This window comes from Ursus maritimus, unplaced genomic scaffold (genome assembly GCF_017311325.1).
Source record: "Ursus maritimus isolate PB19 unplaced genomic scaffold, ASM1731132v1 scaffold_27, whole genome shotgun sequence".
Classification (NCBI taxonomy): domain Eukaryota; kingdom Metazoa; phylum Chordata; class Mammalia; order Carnivora; family Ursidae; genus Ursus; species Ursus maritimus.
In genome coordinates this window covers 39,354,393-39,382,246 of record NW_024425230.1, presented here as the reverse complement: position 1 = coordinate 39,382,246, position 27,854 = coordinate 39,354,393, and the positions used below count along the sequence as shown (strand labels likewise).

The 27,854-nt window shown below is 50.7% G+C and overlaps 1 protein-coding gene across 3 annotated transcripts in view; it reads right to left on the bottom strand.

Annotated features, from left to right (window-relative positions):
* CA12 (carbonic anhydrase 12) overlaps nt 1–27,236 on the bottom strand; it is a 54,033-nt gene extending 26,797 nt beyond the window's left edge. For all 3 annotated transcript variants that reach the window (XM_040643141.1, XM_040643142.1, XM_040643143.1), the window contains exons 1-2: nt 27,155–27,236; nt 21,967–21,987 (exon numbers count right to left, since the gene is read on the bottom strand). In XM_040643141.1, the coding sequence (XP_040499075.1) occupies nt 21,967–21,987; nt 27,155–27,236 (103 nt within the window). The remainder of the gene's footprint in view (nt 1–21,966; nt 21,988–27,154) is intronic.
* Between the last annotated feature and the right edge of the window lie 618 nt (nt 27,237–27,854).

Below are 27,854 nucleotides of genomic sequence, written 5' to 3'. Positions count from 1 at the left end.
ATGAGAGAAGAGTGTGTACACGGGCGCACCTGGCATTAGGAAGGTGAGGGTAACGCGAAGGGTTTTGTTCTTAATGGATAGACTTGAGCGCACTTCCATACAGAAGGGAAGGGGAGGAGAGAGGGAGGGTTGGATCTGGGAGAAAGAGGAGCCTATGGATGGAGGGTGGCCCCGAGAAGACAGCGGGCTGGGGAAACTCCAGCCAGCAGAGGTAGAAAATAACTCCAGGCTGAAGGAGGCACTGGATAAATGTTCATCGTATGGATCAAGCAGACACTGAAGCCTGCCTGGAAATGAAGCCCACGGAGTAAAAGCCCCGTCGGAAATCCGGGAACTGAGCAGGACTGCGAACTCATCATAGGCGATCGGTTGTGGCGAGACAAGCCATCTGGTTTTCCGCATTCCGCGATGTGCGCAACCCAAGTGCACCAGTGAGCCTAAGAAAGTCAATGTCATTATTTCTAACGAACTCATACTTCACTACTTTCTTAATACATCTTGTGGGGTTTTTTAAAAGTTTTATTTATTTATTTCACGGAGCGCGCACGAACGGTGGGGAGGGGCAGAGGGAGAGGCCGTCTCCCCGCTGAGCTGGGAGCCTGACGTGGGGCTTAATCCCAGGACCCTGAGATCATGACCTGAGCTGAAGGCAGATGTTTAACCAACTGAGCCACCCAGGCGCCCCAATACATTTTGTGTCTTGTTTTAAAATTTAATTACAGAAAATTTCAAAGTAGGTACAAAAGTAGAACATCTGGAAGGCTCAGACGGTTAAGCATCTGACCCTTGATTTCAGCTCAGGTCATGATCTCAGGTTGGTAAGATCAAGCCCCACATGGGCTCAGCATGGAACCTACTTAAGATTCTCTTTCTCCCTCTCCTTCTGCCTCCTCCCCTCTCTCCAAAAAAATTAATAAAAGTAAATTAAAAATTAAAGAGTATCGTATAGTGGCCCTATGTACCCATCTATCTACCCACGATTAATTTTGTCTACCCTCCTCCACTGGACTACTCTGAAGAAAATCTATGGATGCTGATCCAAAGATAAGAAGTCTTTAAAAATAACCACAATACTATTTTCACATCTAAAACCTGTTGGCAGTAATTTCTTAATGTCATCAAATATCCAGTGAGTGTTGTGGTTTCCCCAGTTGCCTCATAAACCCATTGAACGGTTTATTGGAATCCGGGTCCAGACAAGGTCATGTATTGTGACTGGTTAGTATAGCTGCTAGGTTTCTCTCTATCTGCGCACCCCGCTTTCGTCTCTCCCCAGTATTTGTGTGTTTACTGTGTACATATGTAGATAGACTTATTACTGCCTCAGGCAAATAATCATTTATGCAAGTAAATGAAGGATCATTTTATTATTTTATAGCCTGTTTGCGGACATGGTATGGGGTAAGTAAAAAACTTAATGGGTTGAGTAATTTCTTATACAGCTGGTACATACATTGTAATAATCAAAGCACAGAGAGCTCCTTAGAAGACAAGAACTACGTAATAACTGCTAGTTTCTCACTGGTCACTCTTTCTCACTGACTGTACATCCCATGTGCTCAAGAATAATACATATTTCAATAAAAATATTGTTTGTAACTTGGACTCTATCTGATAAGTCTGGACACACACAAAAAAGCGCATTCGTTCTTATCCTATTTTGAGGTTTGTCTTTTTGGGCCTTTCCAAGCCGGTCCGTCAGATCTACTGCTGCCCCTGACGTTTCTTGGTGGTCACATTCTCCGAGGTAGCCTCCTGCCCATGTCTGTGGGAATGTCTGTGCAGGCAGCTGCCTGGGCTCCAGGGCATGTCTCTTTGGAGTGGCTACCAAAACACGGGGTCAGATCAAAACCTACCCCAGCGGATAAAGCTCTCATGGCAAGGCTTACATATTCTGGGTGTTGACACACCTTTTTTTCAATCAATAGCCAAAGTTTCAGTCCAATAAAACCTTTTGCTCAGTCCCCCAAAGTTTGTTTTCTAAGGGGATCTGACTATATAATAAAAATGGACCACATCCCGACGGGTATATTTAAATGGAAGTGATCACTGATTGTGTACCAAATTTGAATACACATTTAATGAAATGGATTACATTGGTCATTAAAAATGCATATTCAAATGTTGACTAAATACTCTCCCTCGGAATGCTGCTTAGTTTGGAAGTGAATTTGTTCATTTCTTCAACAAATGGGCCTACCAAGTGCCAGGCACTGTATTAGGTGCTGAAGATGTGCTGCGAGCACAACAGATCTGGTCTCTGTCCTCATGGAGCTTACATTCCAGTGGACGAGACAGATAATACATTGCAAAGAAGCAAACCAATACATAAATAAAATAATTCCAGTCTGTAATCAGTGCTATGAAGGAAATAAGCAAGGACAAGGATGGGGAAAACGTAGAGGAATCACTGTGGACCAGGGGCTACAGGAAGGCTTCCCAGAGGCGGTGCCATTAAAATTGAGACTTAAGGAATGGGACTGAGCCTTCGGGCCCGCTCTAAGCCCATCTTGAAACCACACATCCTCAGGATGTTGTTGGGATGTGGAAGCCATGTTTAAAAAATATGTTTAGTGGGGCGCCTGGGTGGCACAGCGGTTGAGCGTCTGCCTTCGGCTCAGGGCGTGATCCCGGTGTTTTGGGATCGAGCCCCACATCAGGCTCCTCCGCTATGAGCCTGCTTCTTCCTCTCCCACTCCCCCTGCTTGTGTTCCCTCTCTCGCTGGCTGTCTCTATCTCTGTCAAATAAATAAATAAAATCTTTAAAAAAATATATGTTTAGTATGTACTTCGTAGCTCCTGCAGTTTACTTCTGAAGTTGATTAAAAGACATACAGCTTCTCATAGAAGCCGGGTGAGTTCAGCCTCTTGGTATGTGGAGTTCCCACAGAGTCCACCTGGCTGGATTCTGGCCCCCACCCTGCAAAAGACCACATTCCGCCAAGTCTGCCTGTTTTCCTGCCGGGCAGGTGGAGAGGCATGGCCGTAAAGACCAGGATCCGGCCCAGAAGGAAAGGAGGCTAGCAGGGGTGGGGGTTAATGATTGATGGATGAGGTCTTATGACTTTATTATAAACAAGTGGAGGCCAAAGAATCAAACTGGCATTTTCCTTTGTTAATGTTACAAACGAGTCAGAGACAGGGCCGTGGGCGAGGGCTAGAGTCAGGGTTACTTGTCATTTACCAAGCTTAAAGTGGGATTGCCGAAGGAGGTGCGTTCTGCTTCCTTGGGTTTTGTGTTACAGGTTAATACAAACGGGAATGTTTTCTAAAGTTGCTTTCATCTGTACTTTATGTCAAACTGTCCTCTTCGTTATTTCAGTTCGTGTTTGGGCCAGACTGAGAGGAGGGGCTGACACTGGGCTAAAGCCGTGCTTGGGCATCATTTCCAGATTAGCCGTGGGGTGGGGGTGCGGAGAAGAGGTGAGCTGAAAGACTGGCCACCACCTCAGCTCTCTGCTAGGCCTCGGAAGCCCTTCTCCTTCACGTGCCATATCTAGAGACACCCCCACCCCAGTAATGCTGTGGTTTTGAGGGAGAGGGGAGGTACAAGGGCAGATAGCTCCCCCTGCCCATCTCACCCCCTAACGCAGGACAAAGTGTTTCCCCCTCCTCTGTGCTCCTGTAGGGCCCTCGGCATTTCTCTTTTCCCAGCAACACCTACACTTATCAAAATAATATTCTATATCTTTCTACCCCAGTGGTTCCCAAAGTGTAGTCCCGGGGCAAGCATTATCATCATTGTCATCACCAGCACCATCATTGTCACCTAAGAACTCATTAGAAATGCAGATTCTTGGCCCCACTCCACGCCTCCTGAATCAGGCACCCCGGGACGGTGCACAGGGGCTGTCATCAAGCCCACAGGCGATGCTACCGCTCCTGGAGGCTGAGAACCACCGCACTCGGCTTTCAGCTTGCCTCTCTCCCTCTTGCGTCCCTGACTCCTATCCCAGAGCTTGGCAAACTCAACGTCCAACAAACGGTTCTTGAGCAACAATAGTGACAAACCAGTAAGTTAAACAAGTTGCTACAGCGGGAAGAGCCTCAGCCCAATAATGAAACCCAGGCAGGCGCCAGTCCCTGGTCCGCGCGCAGCCCACATTCTTCCCTTTGGTCTTCCTTGACTTATTCACAAACGAATCGTGGTGTAAAAATGTGAAGTCCGTAGTCAAGCCGGATGTCCTGCTCCATCCTCCTTAAAAAGAATGTTGAAAATATTCTTTCTCCACGCTCAGGCGCCTCTGAATAGACAAGGCTGCAGACAATGTACTATTATATGTGTAATTCTAAAGACGTAATTATGATGTTTGAGGTGTTTATTCAATGTTGACTATTAGGAACATAACTTCCTTTTCTCAATCTGTTTTTATGGCTCATTTAAAAAAAATTTTTATTGTGGCAAAATATACATAACATAAAGTTTACCATTTTAACAATTTGTTAGTGAATTCATGCCATTAAGTACATTCACGCTGCAGTGCAGCCATCACCACTACCCATTTCCAGATCTGTTTCCATCACCCCAAACGTATGTTGCTAGTGGGAATGTAAGATGGTGCAGCCGATATGGAAAAGTGTGGTGGCTCCTTAGAAACTTAGAATTACCATATGATCAGCAATTCTATTCCTAGGTATATACTCAAAAAAACTGAAACCAGGGACTCAGATACTTGGACACCAATGTTCATAGCAGCGTTATTCACAATTGCCAAAGGGTGGAAATACCCCAAGTCCATTCATCAACACACGAACAGATAAACAAAATGTTGTATAGACCTACAATGTAATACAATTTGTCCATAAAAAGACTTGTCTCATTTTAATATATAATTTCTTTTCCTAGAACCGTTTAAGGAGAGCTGAGGTAGGTCTCCATATTGGCACACCTGTCATAGAACCAAAATCATGGCAGATGCTCAGTAAACACTCACTGGTTGAGGAAAGCTCTCTGTAATTTCTTCTTGAGTCTAACCCCAGAGCAGTTGTCAAACGTGTTGCTTGTTAAAACACATATTGCATGGTGCACTGGGTGTTATACGCAAGTAATGAATCATGGAACTTTACACCAAAAACTAGGGATGTACTGTTTGGTGATTAACATAATATAATAAAAAATGTTATTTAAAAAAAAAACACCACAGATTGCCGAGCCCCGCCCCCGCAGCTTCTGATCCAGCAGGTTTCCGGTGGAGCCCCAGAATCTGCATTTCTACCAAGTTCCCAGGTGATGCTGATGCTGCCTGTCTGGGGATCACACTTTGAGAACCACTGGTCTAGAGCCGTATTTCTTAACCCTGGACCTACTCTGGCATCTCTGAGGGCTTTTACGTCTGCCCCTGGCCCCAGCCCCTGAGATCTGGTGTAATTGGTCTTGGGTGGGGTCCACACACAGGAAGCCTTAAGAAGCTGCCCAGGTGATTCTAATGTGCAGCCAAAGTTGAGAAGAGCTGATGAAAAGCCCTCTTCAGATCAAAGGCCTTGACGTCGAAGCTAGAGCTTTTACTCTCCTTTGCCAGGGTAAGATTGCTTTTTAATTTTTAATTAATTAATGTTTTCTTGTGGTGAAATATATATAATATAAATTTACCATTAGTGACATTTGGTATGTTCACAGTGGTGTGCAACCATCATCCCCCTTTAGCTCCAGAACATTTTCACCACGCCTGAGGGAAACCCCGTCCTCAGTCCCCATTCCCCTCCTTCCCTCAGTCCCTGGTAACCCCTCATCTACTTTCTGTCTCTAAGGATTTGACTGCTCTGTACCTTTCATATCAGTGGAGTCAATATGTGGTTTTCGTGTCCGGCATCTTTCACGTTCATCCATGTTGTAGCACGTATCCATACTTCCTTCCTTTTTATGACTGAATCATGTCCCCTTGTATGGACGTACCAGCATTTGTTTATCCATTCATATCCTTGCTTTGTACTGTAGTTTAAATATTTGACTCTGGTTAAATTGCATCTCTGGTCTGTAAAATAGTTGTTGACCGAAATCAAGCAACCGTGTTTCTCCTGTGTGGGTTTTAGAAGAGGCTCTGACTCTGGGGCTCCTGGTAGGGTGGTTAAGCGTCTGTCTTCGGCTCAGGTCTTGATTGCAGGGTCCTAGGATCGAGCCCTACCTTGGGCTCCCTGCTCAGCTGGGAGTCTCCTTCTCCCTCCGCCCCTGCCCATCATGTGTGCTTTCTCTCTCTTTCTCAAATAAATAAAATCTTAAAAAAAAAAAAAAAGAAAAAGAAAAAAAAAGTCTGTGACTAGAGCCCGTGTGAAGGCAAGATGCAGTAGACTCAGCCTGGTTTCCTGGAAACACGGGTCTAGGGGTCAGCGAGGCTATTATCTGTAACGAGCTCCTGACTGGAAAGGGGAACCTTCACATCGGAATGCTAACAAGAGGCGTATTCCATACAAGGTGGTGTGGCAATGTTTCCTGGCACTAGAAGGAAGTTGGTGGGAGAGCAAATGACGTGGGCAGAGGCTGCCTGTCTGCCAGGCTCTTTCCTTGGCAAAGAGAGGTCTGAAAATGTCTCAGGTGCTTTAAATCATTGGTACAGCTGTCTCCTCAGCTGACAGAAGGCTGCTCCTCTCCCCACCTCCCACCAGCACTCATCTTTGTTAAAAGTGTGAGGCTGGGGGTGACCAACCGTGATTGCATTCGGGGTTAGACAGCGGGTCAGGGACAATGCCAGATATCGAAGCTGAATGCGATCCCCGCAGGGTATTTAGTTGTGGACTTTTGATGTCTGCTAGTAGAACCAGTACCTCCCCTTTCACTTTCACTGTGATCTTTTGCCTCTGCTTTGCTGCCAAGCATCTTCCAAGAATTGTCGAAGCTGCTGGCTTGTGGCATCTTCACTTCCCATTCAGACTCGCTGCTCTGTGACTCTGACTTGAGGCCCACGCCCCACTGAATTCAAATAGCCTCTTGAGTCCTCCTTTTCTTGCAGCCCTTGGCCCTAGTGCCCCCCATAACCCCGTTTCTGAAACCTCTCCTCTCTGCTATCTGTAGCTCCCTGCCCCTTAATGTCACTTGTCCCATGGTTTTGTCCTTGGCTCTTTTCTCTCACACATACGCCCCTGCACTGAGCCTATCCCCTCCAATGGTTTCACCACCACCTCTGCCCTGCCCAGTTTCCTCCTGAGCTCCAGACCAGCCTACTGGATGCCCCTACTGGATGCCCATGGCTTCCTGAAACCAGACATGGCTGGAGACAGAGGCAGACAGACAAACAATTAAAAAAGAATAACCAAACTTGCCATCTTTTCCTCTCTGATTGTCCTCCTTCCAAAACTTCTCTTGTTTCCTTCAAGGTTCTCTGTCTCAACTGACGGTTCCACTCACTGCACCAAAGCCTAGAATCACAATCTACTTCTTCCCATCCTCTCCTTTGATCCCACTGCTAGGCACGGGGAAATAATGATTTTACTTTTACGTGTCTTTTTTAAAAGGTTTTTATTCTGAAAAATTTTAAATGTACAGAAAATTTATAAGAATAGCACAACCAATTCCCACATACTCTTCCCCTAAAATCACTAGTTGTTAACATTTTGCCACACCTGCTTTATTACTCTCTCTCTCTCTCTCTCTATATATATATATATACATATTTACACACATTATTGTTGCAGTTCTTCCTCAGCCCCTGATGAGATTATGTCCCAATAAACCCACGGTAAGTTGAAAATCATGTAATTTGAAAATGCAGCTAACCTACCAAACACCAGAGCCCAGCTTACCCTGAGCATACTTATACTAGCCTACAATTGGGCGAAATCTAACACAAAGCCTGTTGAATATCTCATGTAAATTGTTGAGGACTGTGCTGAAGGTGAAAAGCAGAATGGTTAGGTACAAAGGGGTTATGTGTATCGGTTGTTTATCCTTTCGATGGGGTGGCTGCCTGGGAGCTGGGGCTACTGCCCCGCCCGGTGTCACCAGAGAGGATCACAGCAGGTGTCGCCAGCCAATGGAAAGACCCAAACTCACAATTCCAAGTATAGTTTCTACCGAACATGTATCACTTTCCCGCCATCCTAAAATCGAAAAATTGTAGGTTGAACCATCCTAAGTTGGGGCTATCTTTTTAGAGAAAGTTTCAGACATCATGCTCTCTTGTACTTAAATACTTACATGTCTGTTTCCTGAAAACAAGGACATTTTCTTACATAATCACAATACAACTATCCAAGTCAGGAAATTTAACAATTAATACAATACTGTTATCTAGTATACAATCAATATTCACATTTTGTACATTCAGGCTCAAAGGGTCTTCCCACAGATTATGTATGATTTATGAAAGGGAAAAATGGTAATGTTAAAATGGAGGAAGCTATCGGGCATTATCGTAACCACGTGGTCAGAATTATCACCAACAGGGACGTCGAGTGCCTCCTGATGAAATGCTCAGTCGGGGACACATTACTTCCGCAGTATTCATGCCAAAATGTACAGCCTGAATCTCATGAGAAACCCTTGGACAAACCCAAATTGAGAGACCTTCTAGAAGATTTCCAGTCTCTATGCTTCAGAAACGCCACAACATGAAAGGTCTAAAGAGACACCACAAAAACATGCAGAAATAGTCTTATCAAGGATTGCATTAAGTTTCTCTTAAACTTGGCCTTGCTGTGCCCGCTGTGGCACAGCCTTTGTTCAGACCCACAGCTCCATACCTGTGCCCCTCACTGGCCTCCCTTCTCCACACTAATGCACACCACATCCGCACACAACTTTGCAGAAAGGTCTTTAGTCGATCCTCAAGGCTTTAGGATTAATCCCAAGGTCTACAGTGCATCCCTCAAGACCCTCGTGATCTCACCCCCTTCTCCAGCCTTCGCTTTCCCCACTGCCATCTGTCAAGAATCTGAGGTCTGTGGTGGGGGGAGCTAAAATTCCACCCAAACTAACAGGTTAGGCTGCCACAGCTTCATTGCAAAGACACAAGACTGCTGAGTCCAGGACAAGGACAGTTTATTACTCACAGCAGTAGCAGAGTGCCATTTGCACCTGTTTCCCAAGCCCCGGTTCCACAAGGTGCCACAATGAGGGCCAGGTGACACCTGCACATGCCCACCGCTCAGCATCACGGCCAAGCAACTCCACGTTTAGGAAACCCCAGGCTTCTAGAGGGGCAGTTGGCAAACCTGCCCAATCTTACCCCCAAGGGAGACACTGTCTTTACCTTACTGCACAGCAAACAAATCTGCTCTCTGCCCTAGCGGAAGACACTATCTCTAGCTTATGAAACGATTTGCTACATAAACATCCTTGAAATGATAGTCTGAAACCATTGCCATCAGCACCTCTGCCCACAGACTAGCTGAAGCACCAGAGACCCAGTGAGAAGTCTCCCAACACGGCTCCTCCAATGCTAGGCGGCTGCCACCTGATTCTAACTGTGCCACACACTCGCACCTGCTTTTTGGACCTCTGTGGCCTGCAGTGGAAAGCCATCCTCATCCCCAAGATGTATCCCACCCATGCACAGAAACATGCACGCACTGTCCTTGTTTGCTCCTTTGTCTTTCAAGAATCAGCCCTTCAGGCGGCGTGACAGTCACTCGTGCCCCCAAATTGAGGCCTTTTGTGCTCCCTCGGTGTCCACAGCACCAGGGCCTGGTGTCCCAGCACTTAAGTTGCTCCACTGTAATTGGCTGCTTACACATCTGCGGGCCCCTGGGCTGTCAACTCGTTGATTCGTGGGCTGCGTCATGCTTGTCTCTAATCCCAGGAGCAGCCCACAAAGGAATCTTAAGGACAGGTCGAAAGAATAAGTGAATTGGTGAATAAACTGTTATTTTAAAGCTGCCAGCCATTTCTTCCTGTCACTTGAGGTCGAGTCAGATGTACAAACCAATAAAGCTGGAAAACTGGCCTGGGACAAGGGGTGGGGTAGGTGTGGGGTTCATAAGCACTTTCTAGATTTTGGGGGAGGAACCAGAAATGTGTTCACGGGGAGACCCTCCGCATGTTGTAGGATGGAGCACTTAATCAGCCTTTTTAGCTACACGGACATGAGGCAGGACAAGACCCAGTGTTTCTGTGAAAACATAGGCCCAGCTGTAGCCATCCAAATCCCGGTGCTCCCGGCTGAGATGCTAAGCGTTCTGTTTAGTGAGCCAGTGATACCAACTAGATGCATCTTCAACAGGTCTGCGGCCATGCAGAGAACACTCTTTCTCTAAATATGAATTTAGATGTCCTGGACAGGAATGTTGTTGTCCCATTTGTGATGGTATTTCAAACTTTAAATCGGTATTCTCAACAGGAGTGATTCAACCCCTCAGGGGACATTTGGCAAGTCTAGAGACATTTTGGAGTCCTCGCTGGCAGGTGCTACTGGCGTCTAGTGGATCGAGGCCAGAGGTGCGGCCAAATACCCAACAATGCACAGGACAGCCCCCCACGACAAAGAATTATCCTGCCCAGAAGAATGTTCGTAGTGCAGAGGCTGAGAAGGCCTGGACGACTATTGTGACTGCCTTGTCTGGGCTCGTGCGAGAAGGGTCAGGTCGTACGGTATGGAGGAGGTTTTTCTTGAAGGGATTGGGTGCTCTCACCGTGAATCATCCTGGGGTCAGAAAGAGGAATAGAGGCGGGGAGACAGGGAAGAGGAAACGCGGTCAGAAGAACTCCAGGCCAGGAGAGCGAGACTGGTGCCCACGTGGCGGTGGGGGACCCACGGGAAAGGGGTGACCGTCGCCCTCAGGGAGTGCTGCGGACGGAGAGCTCTGCTTTAGGGTTTTCCTTTCAGATTGTACTTGCCTTGTGTCATCCCAGGGCCTGGACCAAAGTTTTTGCTCAATTCCTAGGCCTGATGATTTTGTGTGTTTAAGCTACCACGTAACGAGCGCTCACTATGTGCCGGGCGCCATTCTGTGTCAGAGGTTGGCTACCGTTTTCTGGCAAAAGGCCAGATTGCCAAAACTTGAGGGATTGTGGGCTGTACAGTTTCTGTCACTACTACCCAGTCCTGCCTCATTTCACCACAGCCTCCTAGGGACTGTGTAAATGGGTGAGTACAGCTGCGTGCCAAGAACATTTTATCTACAAAAACAGGTGGTAGGGGCGCCTGGGTGGCTCAGTTAGGTTAAGCATCTGCCTTCAGCTCAGGTCACGACCCCAGGATCCTGGGACCAAGCCCCGCATGGGGCTCCCTGCTCTGTGGAGAGGCTGCTTCTCCCTCTGCCTCTGCCTCTCCCCCTGCTTGTGCTCACTCTCTCCCTCTCTCTCTCTCTCTGTCAAATAAATAAAATCTTAAGAAAAAAAAAAAAACAGGTCGTAGGTGCATTTGGCCCATGCGGCATAGTTTACCAACCCTCATTCTACATGTGTAATGTGTATTAACTAATTTAATCTGCATAAGGGCCCTATGACACGGGTCCGATACTCTCATTTAGTAGAGGAGGTGACGGGGCACAGACTTTGGATGATACGCCCAAAGTCACAGTGCGGGTAAGCAGCAGGGCTGGCCTCTGCCCCTGGCCGTGCACACTGGCCACCGTGGTGGCTCCCACCGTGCTTCAGCGAGCACGGAGCCTGGGCAGTGGCAGCGGTTCCAGGCTGATGAGCAGTGACCCGCGGTTAAGCCCTGGGTGACTGTGCAGAGCTAGAGGGAAATCTGGACATAACGCAGAGAAGCGATCTGAGGAAAGACACGAACTTTCTGCAGCCACCCAGGGGGGAAGCCAAACTACAATGAAGGATGACTGGCCTCGAAACACGGACCCGATGTTGACTCAATTCTTCACTTACCCGCTTTCACAAGAAGGAAGTGACCTATCGCCCTCTTGCCGTTGTGCAAAGCTACTCCCTCAGTTTTCCTTTTTTAGTGAGAAAACTTGCTTTTTCATGGGTCTCTCACACCTGAAGAGATTCATCCAGGCTACTTCCTCCTATCTCCTCTCCCGAGAGGTGTGAGGTGCAGCGGGAAGGTCAAGGGCTCTGGAGCCATCCAGCCAAGCTGCCAATCACAGCTCTGCCACCTCTAAGCTGTGTGACCTCGGGCAAATCTCCCAGATTCCCCGAGCTTCACTCACAAAATGAAGTGGCAGCCCCCACCTCCCAGCCCCGTTGTGAGGAATGCATGTGGAAGCGTAAGATCGGTCTCTAGAAGTAATAGGCTCCCAAGACATGCTGGGCTCCAGGCCCTTCTGAGCTAAATTGTCTCAGTGCTTCCTTTTTCTCTTGTGGGCTGTTTGCCAACATTTTAGAGCAAGTTCTCGCCTTCACCTCACCGGAAAACAAATCTAGAGTTCCCTGTGGGTCTCCTTTTACTTCGAATGAGATATGCGGGGTGATGTGGCATTGCCTTTCAGCCTGCTTTTACCTCTGAAACCCTATCATCGCAGATCAAGTGTTACCCTCTCCCTGGTGCCTTCCCTGACCCCCAGAGCCAAAAATAAACAGAAATAAACCATTCTTTCCTCATTCACTCAACAAATGTTTCTCGAGCATCTTCCCTGGGTTGGGGTCTCCGCATCTGCCTGAGCGGCCCCCGGGCGACCACATCCTCTTTCTGGATGATTCTCTTTGAGGCTGGAAATGGCTCCCCCATACCCTGCAGAGACCCTGGAACACTGCCCTGCTTGCAGCAGACTTATGCTAAAAAACAAAACAAAACAAAACACCATTGAGAGAAAAACTTCTCCACTGATAACTGGACACGTTAATCTTCACTGGGAAGTGAGTGCTTGGCTATTAACCAAAGAAGTATCTATGCCTCGTGGGGGCAGTTACGTGCAAGGAGAATGTTAGGCTCCGGCAGTTCATTTTTCTCCAAGGTGTAACAAGTTTTCTGGCCAGGCAGCTTTGCACACTCGGTGTTCCTTGCACACTCCATCTCACTCAGTGATGGCACATTCCCTACGTCATCCTTGCGGGTGCACAGTTGAACCATCACACCAGAAGGTTTGTCAAGAGCCGGGGAGACTCTTGGGGAGCTGCCAGAAGGGAGTACCGAGGAGCCCCTTCCAGATTTCACCCGAATGCCTCTCCAAGAGTGGGACAGAAACGCACACGCCTTAAGTCAGAAGCCAGCCGAGGGGCGAACTCCATCCAGTTCACTGGCTAGGGGATGGCAGTGTGAGTGTTGTGAGTACAGACACATGGAAGAATGGAGCTACCCACCTGAATATGGATGCGGGCATGCGTGTGTGCTAGTGTGTGTGTGTGTGTGCGCGCACACATGCCCTCCTTCCCCAGGAACCAGAAGGACAGAGCACAGCAGCCCGGCATTCCTCATCCTTTCGGCCTTTGCAGGCTGGCCCTAGTCCTACAGCGGCCACACTCACACGACACTTGCACACTAAATGCTCCTTCTGCCCCTGCCGCCCAGCCCACTCGCTTTGATCCTCTTGTGGGACCTGCTTCTTCACCTACGTTCATCCTCTGCTTCCTGTTCTCCCTTCCACTGCGGTTCGCTCTGATTCCCATCGCCACGTTCCTTGAGCTGTCCATCCTCTTGCTACGAATCTGAGAAGGAGATTGGTTCAGGATGGCCCCTAGAGGAACCCGACGAGAGTAAGAGCATGTGTTGCCAACAGTGACAATGGCTGGATTCTGCTCATTTTCCCCCTAGCAACCGCACGGGTCTTTGATGTACATTTCCCTTGAGTGTGGCCCAAGGAACCGTAGCAAATGTTTATCTATGTCAAAAGGTGTTAAGTCTATTGTGTTTTCTTTAACCACTAAGCCTTTTGTCCCGTGAGGGGGAGGAAAAAAAGTTAGTTTGGCATAATTTGTTCCTGGCAAATTTGATTATTTACTTTTTAAAAACATCACTGCCTTTCGTCAGTGCGTTGACACAGTCGTGACGTGCAGCGTAGGGCGTGCCGCTCCTGCTCTACGGTGAGCACCTGCCCAACGACCAGGAAAGCACGTGCGGTGGGCGTCAGGAGACCCAAGTTCCGGTCCTGGCTCCGTGCCTCACGCTCTCTTTGGGCCACTGCGGAACTCTGAGTTTCCCTCGCCTCATTTGTAAGTGGGGGTGGGATTCGGCTCCATCAGTGTCCCCCCAACCCTGCCCTACATCCTGGGGTCCCCCTGGCAATATGGCAGTCTGGATGCCAGTTTGAACAGAGACAGACACTCATTCACAATCAGGCTGCACTGTGTCTACATTTCTATCAGGTGTCAAATTACCAACAGGTCAAGACCCCCATTACCCCTCCCTTGGTTCAGCCCCCACCCCAAGCCCCTCTTCACATCCCTCTGAACTCCCTTTCTCTAGCCTTTCACACTCCTTTCACTCTCTATCCTGCAGGCACGGTGATCCTTCTAAAATGCTTATCTGATCACCTCAGGTTTTGACTTGGATTGTTCCAGAAGTCCCGGCTGCCTCCAGAATGAGGCCCCAGCTGTTCAGCTGGCTCACGAGCTCCTCACGCCCTGGCCTCTCTCCCCGGGCCCTCACATTGAGTTCCTTGGTAGTTCCCAGAGCGTACCAGCTTAGGTGGTCACGGCACAATTTGTCCCTTGGCCCCGGTGCCCTTCCACCCCCTGCCCTTTGTCTGGCTAGCGTTTATCTGTCCTCCAGGTCTTAGCTTAGATATCCCCTCCTCCAGCAAGCTTTCTCTAGTCCTTTCCCCCAAACACTAGGTGGGGTCTCTTCCATGCTGCTTCTCTCTGTACTGGAAGGCTCTAATCTCATTCATGGTGTCCACCCAGGTTCACAGTCCCAGAATGATAGACGCATGCTTAGTCTCCATTTCCTTACCAGCTGGTCCAATCCTCAGCCCTCAGTGTTCACTCAATATGGTGGAATGAATACAGACCAATTATCTTGGGCTAATTGATCGGCTTTTATGTCTGTCTTTAAGTAATAACGAATGGGGGAAATCAACTATTTCACTAACATATTAATTTGTTAAAATAAATCTTTGAAACAATGGTATCCGTGGAGGAGGGGTGGAATAAAAGAGTGGTGGAAAAATAGAGTGTCATTCCTCTGAGGTCCCTTCTAGCTAAAAATTCCAGAAATCTATCTGTTATAACGTTTTGGTTCAAGAGCAGGAACAATAGTCTAGAAACTGGAAAGGCAATATGAGGAAGATTCTTTAGATTTGCAGGTCGTAGGACAATAGACAGTTACTCAATTTGCCCCCGGGCTTCCTGGTGGCCAAAACTAAAAGGCAAACACAGTCCTTTGCGTGACTGCCTCGACTTGCGACAATACATCTTTGTTCCACAACCTTCAGTCACTTTTTCTCTCTCCTCCACTCCACACGCGCACTTCCCAGAAGACTGAGCAGCAGGGAGGGGCCGCTGTACCACGGCCCTGGGCACCGCTGGCTGATGTCAGCGCTGCCTGCTTTGAGTAAATCTCACTTCATCGTAGCAAGGAGTCCCTCCTGACCGCCTGTCCCAGGAGGTGGGGGCCGCATCAAGTTTGCCCTGACTGTGCAGGTGTCCTTACGAGAGCCGGACAGGTCTCATCCAGTTCACCCAGAAGTCACAGAGGTGATCGGGTCACAAGTTAATGACTGCAACGTTGTTTAATAAGTTAAGATGAGCTAAACAAACCGTGCAGAGCTAGACCAGCTCTGAGTCACCCTTTACAGACCGAAGGAGGTGCTGTCCTTGTATTTGTTCCTTCCTGGTTGGCATAAGATCCAATGCTTGTCAAAGAATTGGGGAGCTTGCTCGCTCCTTAAAGAAATACTTTTGTTAAAATACACACACACACACACAGAGGGTGCTTAAATTACTTTGTTTATAAATACTTGTAATACTATGGAACACTACCAAAAAGTATACATGAACTGAAAATTGGAAAAAGCTACAGTTGAAAATCTAATATGGTTCCCCATCATTGCTCTGTGCTGTGCTGGACACTGTTCATACAGGCCATCAGTCCTACACTTCTTCGCTCCCGCTGCTTTCACTGTTTAATTGTGGAAATTAATCACTTCAGCTCCTCTCCTTGTGTTCTTGGCGTGTGACGGGGTGCTGCTCAGTGAGCATTCGTGGGACAACTACCCTATTTCTATTGCTTCCAGACACCATTGATGATATATCCCTATTTCAGAGACACTAAAATGTAGGAAAAAAATGTGTATCTGAGAATCAATGAATTATGGTCTTTGTCCAAGGCAGGCGCATGGCCCCCGGAAGTCTGGCTGTGCTTCTGGGCTCCACAGTGTGCCTGCACCCTTTCCCCTGTGGTGGCCGCTGCACAGGAGGACAGCGGCAGAGCAGGAAAGAGGGCCCTCGCTCCCTCCCAGCAGATTGCTGGAACAATCTCTGATCCAGTCTCTTGCTCATGGAAAACCAGACTTTCCAGTCCCTGCCTGGAACCTCCTTCACACTCCTGCTTTGAAGTCAGCCCTTTCGGCTTCAATCTTCCTTTGGAGCTAGTTGACCCCAGGGTTCATCTCTCTACGTGCTGAGGACGGGCTGCCAAGGGCTTTCACCAGCTCCTGGCTGGCTGTGCTCTGCCCTCACCTGGAGGCCTGGGGCACGAAGCAGAAGGGGCAAATCTGAGCACAGCCGGAGGCCTGACAGGGCCCTGACAGGACCCAGTTTTAGCTCTGGTCAGCCCTGCTGTCCCAAGGCTTGACTCTGCCTCAGACAGGTGAGCGTTCCTGCCTGGGGCTGGGCTTACTTAGCTCTGAATCCTAACAGCCCAGCCTCAGATTTCTTCCCAGGTTCAGACCTCCACCCTGGCACCCTAAATCAAGGATGAGCCTGAGGCTCCCCAGGGGGTCGGCCATAGCCATGGCCGTGGCTATAGAACCAGGTATCTGGTCCCTAGAGGCCAGGAAAGCATCAGGGAGATGGGATCTGACTGCACCCTGGCCTGAAGGACACGGCTAGAAAGCAGAGTCCGGCCTGTGCGGAGTCTGTGTTTCTTGCTTAATCCCTTTCCTTCTCATAGAGGAAATGTCCTATTTGTTCGGTAACCTCCTCGCTATTAAAAACTCAGGTAATTCAGCAAAGCATGAAGAAGCCGGCCCTTTCTAACACAGCTCACATTTGCTTGGTGCTACAGAGCTTACAAGGTGTTTTCCCACGTGTCAGCTAATGTAATCCCACCCGGGGAGGTGGAGGGAAAGAAAACGGTGATTAGCTGTATTAGCTGCTTGCTCTGTGCCAGGCACCAGCGGCCTCTTCCCCCACATCATCTTACTTAATCCTCCCTGAAGCAGGCCGGTGCCTCCCAGACTTGAAGCCCCGGGTGGGCTTGTGCAAACAGATTGGGGGGGGCGCCCCCAGAGTTTTTGATCTGTAGGTAGATCTGGGATGGGCCCGAGAATTTGCATTTCTAACAAAGTCAAACAGGGTGCCTTTGAGACTGCTACAGGACGGGAGTGAAGGGGCTGGCCTTTTCTTCCCAGCCTCCTGCCGTGTGTTTCACTTCTAGTAGATTCTGTGCGTCCTGGAAGGGCGTCCCAAGTCCCAGGGCACACTGATGCTGCTGATCCAGGGCCCGCCTTACAAGAACCATGGAGGTAGATGCTCTTACCTCGTCTTTCAGTGCTGAAAACACTGAAGTTCAGAGAGGAGAGGTTACTCTCCTAAGGCCATTCAGCTGGAAAGCGGCCTCGCAGATATTCATGGCGGTCTGCCTGGTTCTGGGCTGTGCCCACTCTCCACTTCGGCCTCCCCCCACTCCCCTGCCCCTACACGTGCCTCTAGGAACAAATCCTAGCTTCCCTATTGTTTGACCCAGCTGGTAAGGCCAGCTGCGAACACTGAAATGCAGGCCCAGATTCCCCCAGAACACACGAACCTCAATTCTGCAACTCAGATGAGAAATAATTCTGAGTGGGTGGACCACACCACATCCTAACAGACCCGGGATGTCACAACTTCAATTAGAAGTAACTGGAACTACAGCCCAGATTGCAGAAACGATAGTGGCTTGGATTGCTGGCCCCAAGGGAAATCCCCAACGCACAGGGGTAGGGATTCAGCTCCCTGGTATGAAAAACATGTTCTGGCCTTTTCTTGCCTCTCTCCTCAGAGTGCTTTGTGCCCCTTCCCATTCATCCTCAGGACGGCAGCTGGAGTGGGGAGGGGGGAGGTCATGGGGGTGTTTGGAGTGGGCTGAGCCTCTCTACCTTGGGTAAAGACAAGACCCGATCTTAATTAAATCAGCCTGTTAATCGCACTTGCTCCCTCACTGCTGTCTGAAGTTCGCCCTTGAGCTCTGGGTCTGCTCCCCATACGGCCTTTGAGGGTGAGGCCACACGGCCCCTTTATCCTGACTACAGAACAGAAAATAGAGAGAGTTCCCCCTGGCTTCCCTCTACGTTTCGCGTCTAGTTCGTAGAGTTTGGGAAGGGTTTGGGAAGGACGTCATATGCCAGGGAAAGTTTGTGGCAGCCTAATATTCCAGCGGATTTGGGAAAGAAGGTGGGTGGAGGTGAGACCCTGGACAACCTAGAGAGGTTTGCCCCCGTGGAGGATACCTTCCTGATTCTCAAAGGAAATCCTTTAAGACAGGCAATCTGTGGTCTGGTATGAAGGAGAAAGGGCAGCGTGAGGAACACAGGGGCAGTGCCTGGGTCCCAGGGTGTCCTGCCAGAGCCCAGGGCCTTCCAGCCATGGCAGAGAAGCTGGGCAGGGGGGCCTGTGAGGGGCTGTGGCCCGCTCTCCAGCACCCCCAGGCCAAGCCCCCATCATCCCAGAGTTCCCTGCACCGGGATGGTGGGGCTGGCCCAGCAGATGCCCTGTAGGACCCTGAATTCCAGGAGAGGTGGGATGCCCACCCCTCCAGGAGCTTACATCCCATCGCCTTTGAAGACTTATCTTATTCCCCCCAGATCTCTAGCAGACAGTGGTATCTGTTTCTGAGCGAGCTCACATCTGGGGAGCACCAAAGCAATGTCTGGGGTGCTCAGGGATGGAGCGCGGGGCCACTCTCTGCTCACATGACATGCTTGTAGGTCCTTAGTTCCAACACAGTCATTCTTTTTGGTTGCTCTGTTGTTTTGAACACACTAAGGGTGGTTTTGTTTTTTGGGTTTTTTTGTTTTTTTTTTTTTTTTTTTGGTTTTTGTGGAGAAGGGCCAAAAACACTTCCAGGGTAAGGATGACTCTCCCAGCCAGCTGGAGTTTGTTAACTCTTTTATTGAATATAATGCACACATGGAACAGTGCGCCATCAGGGAGCAGCTTGATGACATCTCACCGTCTACACAGAGCCCCACACCAAGGAACTCAATGTGACCAGCACCCCCTTGCGCCCCCTTCCCGTCCCCTCCAGCCCACGAGGGCACCTGCTACCCTGACTTCGAACAGCAGAGATTCACTTCAGCAAGCTGGAGTTGATCATGCCCTCACAGGGCAGCCTGACTTGCCACTGCCTCCCGGTTCAGAGTTGGTATAGCTGCGGGGGCTCAGCAGGATTGATTCGGGACTGATTTCCGGTGCGTATGTGGGGGGGCCTGCTCAGCAGCTCTAAACGCAGCACACGCCAGCTGCTGCTTCGGCCACCCCGGAGGGGGGCATGGGGGCAGGGCAGGCCCCAGCTTGGCCTTCAGATGGTCCTCCTGTCTCCAGGCGGGCCATCCGGGAGATCAGCCTGGTGACTTTGTGGAGGGGGGATGGGGATAGGGTGTTCTTTCCATGTGCTTCTGGAAGTCCCAGCCTGTGTTCCAGGCCGTGGGAGGCCCCTGGATCAGGATGACTCAGCAGCATCTACGTGCAAAGCCGCTGAGGTCTGCACCCTGGGAACACCAGCACGTGGCATGCGGTTGGACTTGCCTCATTCAGGGCAGCCCTCACTGCTTGGAAACTATATCCCCCCAGCACCTATGCCAGGCCCTCTGTTTGCCTGGGTGCCTCTGAGCACGAGTGCCAGCTGCCAGCCTGCATCCGTCCTCCTTCACTGACCCCCACTGAGGGCTGACCCCACAGCACGGGCACTCACTGCTCTCACCAAAAGCCAGATTTGTCTGCGCTCAGCCCCTGCATGTCACGCACCATTAGACTCTGCCCTCTGCTTCCCCCGCAGAGCGCTGCTCCGGTGGTGCGGGGCGTGGGGGAGGGAGGGCCGGCCAGAGCTAGGGGTCAGGAATGAACACTCCTGCACTGCTCCTGTCACTGCCCACACAGCGGACCTCCCTCCCGAGAAGTCCCGAGGCCCAGACTTCGCTGAGTCTTCCTGTGTCCAGTCTTATGTCCTGCCTCTCCTTCCCTCTGACTGCCATCCCCAAGCTGGATGTGAAGGCATCATATAGGAATTCTGCAAAGGTCGGACACCTTCCTGCCCCCATCCCCCACCCTTCCCTTGCCAGCACCCCCACCACATGACTCACTCTAAAACACAGATTACTTCCTGCCTTGCCCCTCTAGCTCTGGACAAAACGGGAAGGGTCCAGCCTGCCCCCCATGTCTCCCCTGTTCGACCCAACCTCTCTTTCTGACCTTAGAGTTAATCGCTCCCCTAGAACTCTTTCTGTAGATGTTGCCCCACCAAATACCATCTTGTTGTTTCTTGCCTCCGTTCATGTGATGCCGTCATCATCTTGGCCAACAGCACTTCCTTCCTACCCCCACTGAATCCTCTCCATCCTCCAAGGTCAGGTGAAAGCCCTCCCCCTCCAGGGAGCCTTCTTTGACCATCCAGGCCTAGCACTCTGTTTCCTCAGAACCATCAGAGCACTGAACCGTTTATTCATTATCTGCCGTTCTCTATTCAGCTTTGAATTGTGAGCTGTGACTATTCCCAGCTACAGAGCACAGCCTCCCCTTCCAATCACCCACCCACGTAGCCGCATGTCTTGCACACAGTAAGTACACAAGGGACGTTAGTGATGATGGAGCCGTGCAACGCGGGAGCCAAGGAGACCTTGCCCTGTAGGTGGTTGGTGAATTAGCTCAGTGACTTTTCTGTGCCTGCCGGGCTAACAAACATCCAAAGGCTAGCTTTCGCACATCTAAGTCAGACCTTTCTGGATTCTGCTACCGCTGTGGTGATCAACTCCTCTGCCTGTCACCCCTCCTCCCGTGCCAGGAAGGCCAGTTCCAGCCTCCTCTTTCCAGAACAATCTATCTTGCCCAGTGCTCCTGCCTGTCCCTCACAAGACATTATTAGCATTCTCGCACTTGTCTGTGGACCCGGCACTCAGCCTCCCGCTCCCACTCCAGCTGATGACCACATTGCCAGTTCATTTCCCCCACCAGCCGAGCTGATGTCAAGCTGCTTGTCTGCAGGCCTGCCAGAGACGGCTGATGTCATTCTTGACCCAATCTCCCGGAAACCCCACTGCATACTTGATGTCCCTCTCTCTCCTCACCACGAGGCCGGCATCCCTCTCCCAGTAACGACAGACCATCCACTTCTGAACTCTGCGTGCTTACAAACACGGCAACAAGATGTTAATTCTAGACACACGGACAGCTTAAATTCTGGGGCCTGAGCCAAACTTCCAGAAAGGAGCCCTTTATGCTTTGTTGTAGAATAAATGTCCTACGGAGGAGAAGGTCTCTTTCCCACCCCAAGGCCCTTGCAGTCTGGAGGTAACCAAGGCACACTCACCTGGGAGGCCTGGTAGAAATCCCTGCACGGATCTGGAAACCAGAACGCTGCGATTCAGTTTAAGTGCACAGAGCAGGCTCCTGTGCTTGGAGAAAGTACGGCACGCAACCCGCGCGGAACAGCTCTTTGGAGAAGCCTTTGTACTCTCTTAAGGATGCCGGAGTCGCTCTTCTCAACACCCACAATAACCTTCACAGACACGGCGCTTCCGGCTTTCTCATTTAATACAGCCTCTCCTCCAAAAAGTATTTAAGGGGAGCCTGGGGGGCACAGTCGGTTAAGCGACCGACTCTTGATTTTGGCTCAAGTCCTGATCTTAGGGTCATGAGATCAGGCCCCGTGTCGGGCACGTGCTCAGGGTGGAGTCTGCTTGAGAGTCTCTCTCTCTCTCTCTCTCACTCTGCCCCCCCCCACTCGCGCGCTCTCTCTCTAAAGTAAATAAATCTTTTTGAAAAAAGTATTTAAGATCTGTACTTACCAAAATAGGTCCACTTGGATCCTGCAAAGAACAAAACAAAGCAAAGTAAGTACAACGGAGCTTGAGCAAGGGAGAGAAAAGGCTACAGATGTGATTTGGAAACGGGTGCGGCTGGAGGGGAGGCGGGTGCCCGGATGTCAGACGTTGTCAGAGTCTGTGTCCGATCAACCGCTTCCCAGAGCCGCGGGGCGCCCGAGGGGGGCACGGGCGCTGAGTGGTTGCAGGGGCTGGCGGGCGAGGGAGGGGGCTTCTTGATTAGAAGCCTCCCAGATCTTAGAGAAGCCAAATTTTATTTTCTGAATACGTAAAAAAAAAAAAAAAAAAAAAATTCACAGGGCTCAAAACCCAAAAGGGTACCCAGTAAAAGCTCTTCCTCCCACCCAATCTCCCTGCTTCCAGGAGAGAGCCAGCCAATTTTCTGAGTCGCTGGGAACATTTTCACAGTGTGACTACACACATGTGTAATCACATTCTTTCTCCCCATTTCTGCACACAAATGTCAGCATACTGGAAACGGAGTTAGGCCTCCCGCTTTTTCCCACTGAGCAACACACCCTAGAGAGCCATTCACATCAGTCCATAAAGAGGAAAAAACTCCTCTCAAAAGGAAAGTTTTTCTTGAGGAAGCTGTCACCCTCGGCTGAGTTAGAATTCCAGGGGTGGAGAGAATGGGTAGGAGAAGTTCTGCCAGAAATATCATGAAAGTCACCTCCCACCTCCCACTCCACACCCTTCACACACAGAAGTCCCCCGTTTCTATATCCAAACATATTTTTTTTAAAAAATGTTGCAGAATTGTATGCTTGGTACCCTGCCTGACACCTCCCTCTTCACCTCCAGAAAGACACAGAGACCCTGAGACTCAGGGTGTCTCAGGGGACACCTCCAGTGAGAGGGACTCTTCAAATCCCAAGTGCCTCTCCCAGCTTCTCTCGATGCTGCCACAGTGCTTGGCCCACAGGGTACAGTCAGAGAAGGAAGGCTCCCACGTCCCTTTTCTCTCCTGGGAACTGATCTGCAGCAAAACCTAACTGACCAGCAATCTGCACCCTTAACCACAACTGAGCATTTCCTACTCAAGCCAATGGTGGTTTTTTAAAAGCGAGAAGAGGATTTTGCTGCTTTTGAAAAGCTAGTTTAATCTCATAGTTTTCTGTTGTTCTGGTTCATTTCTTTGCCTCAGTGCTTTTAATTAATTTTGTTTTTAATTTTCAAAATGGTAATCATATCCAGTTACACTTGTACATGGTTTCAAGTGTCAGATGGTTCCACAAGGCTTTTTAATAAAATATCAGTCCCCTGACCCCCCTCGCTATTCTCCTGGTCCCTAGGGCACTTTGAGTCCTTTTGCAATGAGGGTACTATCTCCACATCTCAGGAAATCAGGCCTGTATGGTTCCTCCATGATTTGTTTGGGTTGAGGCGTCATTACTGACCTCCCTCCTTGGAAGAGAAGCAGTGAGGTCTCTGTCGACCGTCTGCAGCCCATCACCTCATTTTATATGTAAGGAAATGACAGCCCGCTGAGATGAAGTGGGGGTCAGTGCTGCTCAGAAGCGTCTCTCCACGTTTACCAGTACCTCTGGTAAACTTGGGAAATCTTCGAGTCTCCTTTGCAATCTTTAGGGTAGTGCAAGGAGCAGGGGGGGCTCCTTGAATATCCTTATTCAGACCTCCTTCAGACACCTTAGAATATCCGATGAGTACTTACAGACCTCTTCCCCATAAAAATGCGCATAGACTTGGACACACAAAATTTCATGTACAATTAATTTCAAGAGGTCCACAGAACCCCTAAAACCTGCTATGGACCCCATAGGAGTTAAGAGTCCCAAGATTAACCTCCCCGGAATGAGTAATTAGATGAAAACATGCAGAACCAAACCTGTGTCTAACCCCCGAATGAACTGCCAGCCCTTTTCCTGAAATGACGGTGAAAAGGAACAAAGAAGGCATTGCCTTGGAACCAAGCAACAGAGGACCTCAAACCTCTTTTCTGAACCCCTTCGGGGTTTTGAAATACAGTTCTGGATTTCAGAGATAGAAGAAACCAGGTCATTGCCACTTAGCCGGGCATAGCACTTGGAAGCCCAGGACACAGGCGTTCACAAGTAATCGGGGGACTCATCCTCGAGGCTAACCTGGAGAGACGGGCCACTCTGGTGATCATGGAAACCGCCAGGGAAACAGCTGCAGCCTCCGAGCAGTCCTGCCTTGGCCAAGAGCTGAATTGCACCTGCCCCCAAGTCAAAGCACGGCCTTTAACATGTCACCTCTTCCGAATTCTCCCCCCGAAGCTTGCTAAGCTGAGGTGTTCCCTGTCGTCGTGGTTCATCCTCAGATGAGGGGTCTGGGTAATACTGCGGGAAGCTGGGGGACCAGTGTCACCGTGTGCACATCCGGGACTGAGAGCTCCAGTGGGGATACGGGACCGGACATGCGTTCTTAAAAAGCAGCAGCATCCAGAGTAAACTTTCCTGCCTTCCTCTCTCCGAGCAAGCCTGCCTGGTCCTCAAGCCCTGGTGCTTTGGGTATAAAGGACGGTGTCTGGGAGGACTCGGGAGCTGGAGCCTGGAGAGCAGCAGCCCTGTAAAAGGAAGGGGAGGGTGGTCTGAATGTTGGGGGTGGTCATCAAATGAAGGTCAGGGCCCAGCCCGGTCCCTCTTCAGCTCAGAACTGACCCGACAAGACTTTCTAAGGGACGTGTGTGAGTGTGTTTGTTTTATTTGGAAGTGGCGCCTCATGGTTCCCCGCCTCCTGTTTAGGGGCAGGCCTCCTGACCACGCACAGGCGGGAGGCCAGGCCCAAGCCCCTGCGGCAACAGCTGGGAGGCTTCCTGAGGGAGCAGGCTTTTCCAGGAGGGACACTTTCCCTCTTCTGTGTGGGAGACCTGGGAGGTCCAGCTCAATGCCTGTTGGAAACTGCAGGTCTACTCTGTACCAGGCAGGGAGAACGTCCTGAGTGCTCACGGAGGAAGTGGGACTGACGAGGATCCCGGCCAGGGGTTCAGGGCGCTGCCTGCTTCCTGGTCTGGGTTAGAACCTTCTCTGAGTAACTGTCGCTGGGGCAGCCAGAGACTGCCCAGCTCTCCGTATCGTGTTCAGGCACAGCAGGCACTGCAGAAATCATTAAAATGATTTCCCCCACAGCAACTAAGCATTCCGAGGTTTTCTCCAGAAGACACATGACCTCACCTTCTTATGCTTTCCCCTTCCCCACTCCAGGCATTTTCCCCAACATTCACCAGTGCCGAATGCTGGGAGTGTAAATTCTCTGCGCGGAGGGCAGACCACACTTTGACCTCATTACCTAGCTTAACCCTCCTCCACTCCCCACCTTGGGATAATACTGACACTCTACATCTCGGTGACTTTCGCTTTGACGTTGTCCCCTGAGGCAGTTAAACAGCAAAGAAACCTGCACGAGGAATAATAATAAAAACTGTGTTCTTAGACTCTAGGGGTAGGCAGGCTGGCTACTCAGTGTGGGGTAAAAGTGGCTTTTTGACTGCAAGCTCCCCCACTCCAACTTGGAGAATGGGGGCGGGAGGGAAGGCAAAGGAGGTGGGAAAGGAAGGAGGAAGGGCAGGGGCAGAGGCAGAGGCAAGGAGGAGAGGGAGGTAGAGAGGGAGGGGGAGGGCAGGGATGGCAGGGGGAGTGAGGGAAGGGAGGAGGAGCGGCCCCAGGGTGAGGGGAGTAACAGGTTTTCTGGAAACAGCCAATGGCTGTTTCTCTCCTTGGAACTACAAGGGAGATTTCCAGCAAAACTTCAGGTCCCAGTGCAGCTTTCTTAAAAGTGGAATACATGCCAAAGAGTGCAGTTTTAAAAAGTAATTTCCACTTTTATATAAACCCTTTCTCCCACCAACCTTTTTTTTTTTTTTTTTTTTTTTGAGAGTAGGCCCCACACCCAGCATGGAGCCCAATGTGGGGCTTGAACTCACGACCCTGAGATCAAGACCTGAGCTGAGATCGAGAGTCCGGCGCTTACCGGCCTGAGCCACCCAGGCGCCCCCTAACCTTCTATTTCTTCTGGACCAGACAAGGGAAATGACATCAAGCATATCTTGCCAGCCAGTGAATTTGAGTTGAATTAAGAGTAATGCCGATGCTGTGACAGGCCAGCTCCCCCACCTCCCCCCTGCCCTGCCCCATGGACACAGGGACCTCCAGCAGAGAAGGCGGCTCTGCGCTTTCACGCTACAGAGCAGAGTCAATCCCCACACCACTGTCTAGCACGGAGGACCCTTTTCCAGCCATCATAGCCACTTTCAGCCCTCCTGCGACTGTGTCAGCCTAACCTCGGTCAGAGGATAGTCCCTACAACTTGGAACGAACTCTGTCAAGGGCAGGAGCTACCATCATTTTACCCGGGAAGTTTCCACCCAAGTCACTATCTACCCCCAGAAAAGTGCTCACCCAGCAGTTGGAGAGGCAGGCAAAAACTTGGCACGGTCTTGTTGGTCTTGTTGCTCCTAAGGATTAACTAACCTTGACCTTGGCTGTGCAACCAAACTCACTGCCCTGACGGGGGGGGCCTCCAGTCCAGGTTCCCAGCCTCCTCCTGCCCTCCCGTTGGGCACCCTCAGCCTCCAGCCTTTCGGGGTTAAGAGCCCTAATTACACTCAGAAGCGAGGCGTGTGTGCTCTTCTGAGTGCGCACACACTCACGTTCAAGATAGTAGAGCCCTTCTGGAGAAAAACAGTGATTAAGAATGGGATGCATCATCCCTTTGACTTGGAGGTAAAACTTAATGGTAAAGAGCCTCTCCTCCAAAGAAAACCACCCACCGCTGTGGGAAGGAGCTGCCGCTGGGGCACCGCAGACCCTTCCTGCTAACCACGCGGCTCCCATGCCCCATTCGCTCCTCGCCCGTCCGCACGTGGATGGGGCACAGCATTTTAAGTCCCGCTGCTCTTTCTCCTCCCCTTCAGCAAGTCCCGAGCCACCCCTCCAGAGCTGGGGACAGTCCGAAGACCACGTGCTTCCCCACCACCGCAACAGGTCGTGCATGCCAAAGGAAAACGAATTTTCCAAAACGCGTTTTCCAAATTGTCTAAAACTACGCCATCGGAGAGTATGCTCCCCCGAAATGATTTTGCTTTAGCCTTAGCGAGCCCCGCAGGCAGTCCTCCGGCCAGGTGTGCCTGCGCGCTCAGGACCGAGGGAAGAGGAGGCAGACACGTTACCGTTGAGCTGGGCTGGGCGGGCCGGCTGTTCCTTTAAGCAGAGGAGCAGGAGGACTGCGGCGGCGTGCAGGCTGCGGGGCATCGCGCGGCGGGTGCGGGCGCGGGCGCGCCGCCGGGGCTCCCGCTGCCTCTGCTCCGGCGCTGGGGACCGCGTGCGCGCAGCCGGGCCGTGCGAGCGCGCCTGCTCTTTGGGCGCCCGGCGCGGCGCGGGCCTCTTTTATGGAGCGACTCAGCCCCAAACACATGATGTCATCGTGCGCGAGGGAGAACGCCCTGCCCACGGGAGGTCTGGCGCCCCGGGTGCGAGGTGAGTTGTAGCCCGACTTGAGCCGCGCTCCGCGGGGCAGCGCTCACCTGGGAACCCCGGCCTCTCCGTGGCGCCGCGGGCAGGGGTGGGGGAGAGCCGCCCGCCTCCACCTCACCGGGAAGGGCGAGTCTAGGGACTGACTCCAGTGGTCCCTTGCCTTGGGCTGCAGCTACCCTTACTGAGAAGCCCCCTAAATATAATACCGTATGGATAAGTGCCCCGCCAGGGCCCCTGTCCAGTCCTGTGCCTGCGAGGACAAGGCACACGTTAGGGGCTGGCAAGGAGAGCAGAGAGGCTGCGTTCCAACCCAGAATTTCTGCGGATTGTACAGTGCAGCCTGATAAGGTCTTGCTTTTTCATTTGGACGCAAAGAAATCAATTTAGTACAGGTAA